The 6,707-nt window shown below is 39.6% G+C and overlaps 1 protein-coding gene across 1 annotated transcript; it reads right to left on the bottom strand.

The window, feature by feature from the left end:
* Nucleotides 1-4,846: 4,846 nt before the first annotated feature.
* ac (achaete) lies at nucleotides 4,847-6,081 on the bottom strand. The gene has a single exon (XM_018111224.3). The coding sequence runs from the start codon at nucleotides 5,993-5,995 to the stop codon at nucleotides 5,210-5,212; it is 786 nt and encodes a 261-aa protein (XP_017966713.1). The 5' UTR covers nucleotides 5,996-6,081; the 3' UTR covers nucleotides 4,847-5,209.
* Between the last annotated feature and the right edge of the window lie 626 nt (nucleotides 6,082-6,707).

Genomic DNA, 6,707 nt, shown 5'->3' on the forward strand with positions numbered 1-6,707 from the left:
TTGCTGCTGCCTCAACTCCTGCTGCTGCTGCCTCAGCTGCTGCCGCTGCTGCTGCTGCTGCTGCTTCTTCTTCATGTTGTTGTTTATGCGACTGTTATTTACGAGACATCAGTCAGGCTGCCTTTTTGCAGGCACCCAAAGCTTGCATCCCCCCCCTGCCACTCTCTGCTCTCTGGGCTGCCGCTGCTGGCTGGCTGGCTGGCTGGCGTGTTGTAATCAGAGCATCCTTAATAAATCATAAATTTATTCGGGGTCTCTTGCAGGCGCATGTAAAGATTCGCAGGCAGGGCCTCTTGCATTTGTTTGCCTGCAATTCTGCATGCATACATACATATACATTATACATACACATATACATATATATACATATATATATATATAGATGTATGCATGTACATTCGTGCTCGACTCGCTCGTTGTCAAACATTTTATGAAGTTCACACAAAGAGCGTTCGATTTTGCACCAGTTTTGTCGTATGTCGCCCAATGCGACCGCCACCAGAGACCCAAATCCGTTTCCTCCCCGCCTCTGCCTCCCTCCCTCTCTCTGGCCGCTGGCCTCGGCCTTAAACCCTTGGTCAGCTTATTGCTGATGTTGTTGTATCTCATCTTTGGGCTCGGATTTTGTGCCTTTGCTGCATACATTATTTGCAGCACAAGTGCAACAAGTGTTGCATATAGTTGTGCTCATATCGGCATGACTAGCAGTTACCCTGTAGAGTTGTGGTATGGGAATTTTCTATTGGCATTTGTATGGAAATTTTGTGAAATTTTTTATGCATATTTTGTTATGAAAGAACTAAATTCAAATTGTGCCAATGTTAGTGAAAATTGAAGTATATGATTGGTCTATCTGAGAAGGTTTTACATGTCTACGATACAGGGTACAACAAGGGTCGAGTCGAGTCATAATGTTGCGGCTAGACATCTAGGTTCCGCTTTGAACCTCTCTGATTTCGGTATGCAGGAAAACTGTTATTCATTATAAATTATAAAATTATTTAAAGTCTGGTTGGATTTAAAATAAAAATTCCTTAAAACAATATTTTTTGTATATATTAAAAAATATTTAAAATTGCTGTTTGTGAATTTTTTTTTTTATATTTTTGCTCCTTAAGCTCTCAAGCTAAGTTTAAAAAATTATGTAAATTTCGTTGTTTATATTTAAACATTTTAAGTCTTATAGATTTATAGATTAGCAACCTGTTATTGTTTGGTGTACAACAACTATACACAAACTAACTAAAATTAATCTTTCCGATGGTAACAAAAATCTTTAACAGGAAGATATTTAACATTTTGTTGCTCTTTTCGAATTGAATGCAAAATTTTCAAGTTACACCAATTGATTATTGTATTAAAATAATCCACATATATTATAAAACCGTCGAGTCTCGATAATTCAAAAAGCAAAGCCATCAACGTATTTCGATTTACACAGAAATTCAAATTATCGATAATTATCGAGATCGATTTTTTCAAGGGGATAGAAATTTTTAAATTTTTTTTATTCGGTTAGCCGAGGTACAAATAATCGATACTTTACTCTATATTTCCATTCTTTTTGAAACTCGTGAAGTGCATACCAATTGGAAGACTATAGAGACAGATAAAATTGCCTAATATTCTCTATAATCCATATGCATTTTGTGTTGTTTGACTATAGTGAAGATTTTCGTATATGCACAGGGTATATGAAAAGAAAAGCAAAAACAACAAGTAAGAAAGCTCTAGTCGAGACTGCTCGACTACGAGATCCCCTGAACCCTACAAGCAACTGATATTTCAAAAATAATTAGCAAACACACACGCACACACACACACACACGCATACATACAAATACACGCACACACACACGCATACATACAAATACACGCACACACACACGCATACAAACAAACACACGCATACACACACTCACATATACAGGCGATTGCGCTTGGGTTGCGCTGCAGTATTGGCAATATAATGAAAACTTATTTAATAATTTAATTTCTAAACGTACGATCGTAATGAAACTTTCAGAACGTAATCATAATGTTAAAATGTATGTGTATACCGAAGCTCAAGTCTCTAGTATTTGATATACGACTTTTACAAAGATGAGGGTGAGGGGGTGGATTTAGGTGTGGGGGGTAAATTTTAACTAAAACCGAAATTGTATAAAATTCATCTTAATACACATTTTAAATTTGGAGACTCTAGCTTGAAAGATGTAGGAGATATAATTATTTAAGTGATCTTCGATAAGGTTTTTATCGATAAAAAAATATCGGAATGAGTTATCGTTTTTTAGTGATAAACTCGATCTGCGCGTGATATATACGGACATTTTAAAAAAAAGTTGAAGTCTCTAGCTCTTATATCTTCTGAAATCGACGTGTTCATACATACGGACGGACGGACGGACGGACGGACGGACGGACGGACGGACGGACGGACAGACAGACGGACAGGGCCAAATCGACTCAGCTTGTCGTCCTGATCAAGAATATATATACTTTGTGGGGTCTGCCACGCCTCCTTCTGCCTGTTACATACTTTTAACAAAACCATTATACCCTGATTTCCCATTTTCAATGGGTTCAGGGTATAAAAACCGGAAATAACAATTCGATAAATGCGCCATGAAGATGCGGCCCCAAAAAAATGAAAAACAGAAACTGAAACCGAAGCAAAAGCTGAGGCTGAGGCTGGGGCTGAGGCTGAAAACTGAAGCTGTGCTGCATGAACTGGGAAACCGTTCGTTTAGCTGCTGGCTGTGTTGCGAATTGATTGCAACGAGACCCCAACAACAGCAACAACAACGGCAACAACTCTCGAAATTGGCATTAAAAAACAATGCGTTCCCTGCGCCCTGCTTGACCCACAATTGACCCCACGGCAAGTGACGGAAATGCGTAAGCCAATTCATTTATCTATTAATGGCAGCCGTAAACAGAGACAGAGATGGCGACAAAGGGAGAGAGAGGCGGAGATAGAGAGAGACAGTGTATGTGTGTGTAAGTGAGGGAGATAGGAAGAGCTGCAACGGAAATGCGCGTGGGAGTCTTTTGTTGCTTAAGCACAAAAGTTCTTGACTAGAACAGACGCATCCGCTTAGCCCGGATCTGTGCAAATATATGTATGTACATACCCTTAAGTATATATATATATATATATATACGTGTGTATGTATGCCAGCTTGTCGGCTTTGCTTTGCTGCTTATCTGCTTTGAAGCATCGCGAATGGTAAAAGCCAGCTTCCGTTCCAAGCTCTGCTCCCCAAAACAGCTCAGCTCCAAAGACAATTGCTTGGCTCGCTTGTCGGGGGCGATCTTTCACACACACACACACATATATATATATATACATATACACATACATATATACACTTATGCTCATATATGTACCTCATATGTATACCTCACCGTATGCTAAATTGTTGCTGCATTTTGCGCATATCTCAAAATTAGTTCAATTGAAAGCATCGATCGAGCGAGCGATCGATCGATCTTCTGGAATTGGCGGCATATAAACAATTTGCTTGTTTAACCTTCGCATATGCAAAAATGCAACAAGTAATTTAACTGCTCCGTTGCGCTTCTTTCAGCTCTTTTAGTTGGGCCAAATCGTTTGCATAATCTGCGCAGTAATTTTTTTTTTTTTTTTTTCGTTTCGGCACAATTTGTCGCCAGTAGAACGCAGCGTAACGGTAATCGAAGGGTGTTTATTTTGCGGTCAATATTCATTGAGTGCCCTTAAATAAAGTTTACTTTTTTTTCGCAATCCATAGGGCATATAAGTTCTCTGACTTAATTTTATTGAAATATAATCAAAAATAAAAAAAAAAAAAATTTCCATATTCAAATATTAAAGTTTTTACTATGTATAAAGTTATATGAAATGTCTTAATATTGCTTAGCAATTATTTTGGGAAAGCAGCATAAATAAAGCTTTTCACATTGAAATATTAATTTTATCCTAAAGCAATATACAATTTCTTGCAACTAGTAACATTATATAGTTTTTCTTTTCCAAATAAAGATATAGTAATTGTTTTTTTTTTTTAATATTTATTTTTAACCTAAGTTTCAGTATCAGTAATATTAATTTAATCCGTAAAGCTATATGAAATTTCATGTTTTCTATAATAACAAAAAGTACAGTAACATTACTATTTACAATATAAAAAAATATTTTTAATTTTATTATATATATTTGTTTATTATTATTATTATTAATTTTTTTTATTTATTTATTTATTTAATTTTTTTTTTTTTAATTTATTTTTTCTTTTCTACTTTTTTTTTTTTGGCAACATCAAAAATATTAATACATTTATCTCAGAAATATATACCTCGCAGAGCCCTCTACTCGGTCAGGCAAATAGATTTGGTGTTCAATGAAATAGCGTAGTCTGTCTAAGACTGAATAATTTTGTAATAATTAGGTCTGGTCTCTGATTCATTTTAGCTCCATTTTTTGAGTACTGTCCTGGAATATCTGACTGGAGAATCCGGTAGTGCTAATTTCTTTACCATATCATAGGTAGTTTCATCAACTGATATAGCTAGCTCTAGCATATAGCTCTACAATACTAGTCAAAAGGACTCTATAATATTAGCTTAGTTTTGTTTGCCAGTTATTATAATTATCCTCATTAGGATTCATTTCTTAAATTTGAGTCTAAAGTCAAATTCAATTAAATTTATCATTTCTTTTAATCGAGTTTCATAATTAAATATTCACTATTCGAGTCCCCAACTGAGTTCATTCATATATTCGAAGCCAATATCAAAAATCAGCTAAATTCTTGGCAACATTTCCCATGTTTTTCCCTTCCCAAAAATAAATAGATAAAGATTGTTTTTTTTTTTATAATAACTTTTTTTTACTATAAATATCAGTTTAGTGTCCTCCATGTGTTTGCTTAGGCTTAAGGAAAAAAAATGGTGAATTTCTTACAACTAATTGTCTTCCATATTAAGCTAGTTCTTAGGAGTAGGCAGTCTTATAAACTATATAAAGAACAGGCACATTCAGCGCACTTAAAACTAATTTGTACAAAGTGTTTGTAAAACAAAAAAAAAAAAAAGGTTTGAAAAAAAAAATTGTGCTTAATAATAGAATAAATACTTGAGCGTTGGCTGAGGTAATACTTGAGGTGGTTAAAACTTGACTAGTTATTGTTGTTGTTGTTGTTGTAGGGTATTGTATCTCTATTGCTTACATATCGTCCTGCCAGAGCGATATATAGTCGAGTATGTCGTCATCCTCGGCACCCGAGCTGCAGGAGTTATTTGGATAATCTTCGTAGCCGCCGGCGCTCGTCTCCTCCTGCTTCAGTTGAGCCGGAGCGCAAGCGAAATAGGATGAATCGAAGCTGGAGCTGCTGGTCGAGCCGGCCGATGATGAGCACGTGCTGGAGCTGGGCGAGATGAGCTGCAGCTGCTGTTGCAGCGCATAGAGTTGCTGTTGCTGTTGCTGCAACTGTTGCTGCTGGTAGCTAAAGTGTTGCTGCTGTTGGGCAAACTGTTGCTGTTGGTGGTGTTGCTGCTGCTGCTGCTGTTGTGGCAGCAACAGTTGTTGCTGCTGCTGCTGCTGATGCTGCCGATCATTGTCATCGATGACGCGCTGCAGCCGCCTAATATACTCGACGGCCATGCGCAAGGTGCTGACCTTGCTCAGCTTCTTGTTGGCACCGGGTCCAATGCCGCGCCTGCCATTGCTCAGATCGGCTATGATGGCAACGGGTATGTGCTGGCGCAGCTGGCTAAAGCCATTGTTCACCTGCTTGACGCGATTGCGCTCTCTAGCATTGCGACGCACCACCGAACCGCCGCCCAGCAGCTGCAGCGGCTCATCGTCGTCATCGAACGGCTGCTGCACATAGCTGCTCGGCTTGGCATAGGGCGCCATCCGTTGCTGCTGCTGCCGCTGCTGCTGTTGCTTCTGCTGCTGCTGATGGTAGAGAGAGAGACTCTGGCTTTGATTCTCGCTGCCTAATGCCATCTTGATTTTGGTTTAGTTGTAGTTCTTTAGTTTTAGTTGTTTGAGCTGATCTGTTTGGTAGTTGGCTCTGCGAGCTCTGTCGCTGTTCTGATGCCCTTCCCTGCGCCGTGCGCGCTATTTATAGGGCAGCGCGCAGCCGCAATTCTCACCTGCCGCAGCAGCTACAGCAGTGGCAGCGGCAGCAGTGGCAGCAGCTACCTGTGTTCCAGACAAAAGGTGCAAACGTCGCAGCGCAGCGCAGCCAACCAGACAGCATCCGCTCAAGGATCACATTGCGCTCAAACTAAACAAATGTGAAGATGAACTCAAAGTCAAACGACTCACTCACTTACGCACTCACTCTCACACTCACTCACGCACTCACTCGCTCTCTTTGAGCTGGGAAGAGTCTTGAGTGAGTCTGAGACTGGGAAGAGTTTTTTGTTTTCCTGCTTGCTTCATTCGAGTTGTTTTTCAGCTTCCTTTGCGGCGGCTGCTGCTGCTGCTGCTGCTTCTTCTTCTTGGTTTCTTGTTGTTGTTGTTGTTGTTGCTGTTCGGGCAGCTGCTTTTGATTATATGTCTGTGTCCATTGACTGGCTGCCGCTCTTCAGCTTTATCTCTCACTCCCTGACGCCCGCTGTCCCTCTCCCACTCTCTCTCTCGCTCCCTCTCTCTCGCTCTCTCTCTCTCTCTTTGTCTGTTGCTTTGGCCGCTGTCGCGTGCCGGCTGCGAA

The sequence above is a fragment of the Drosophila navojoa genome, chromosome X (genome assembly GCF_054131105.1).
Source record: "Drosophila navojoa isolate 15081-1374.11 chromosome X, UAZ_NAV_1.0, whole genome shotgun sequence".
Taxonomy (NCBI): domain Eukaryota; kingdom Metazoa; phylum Arthropoda; class Insecta; order Diptera; family Drosophilidae; genus Drosophila; species Drosophila navojoa.

Bases quoted from the DNA above. Each gene is read 5' to 3' on its own strand.
- ac (XM_018111224.3), bottom strand. From the start codon at position 5,995: ATGGCATTAGGCAGCGAGAATCAAAGCCAGAGTCTCTCTCTCTACCAT.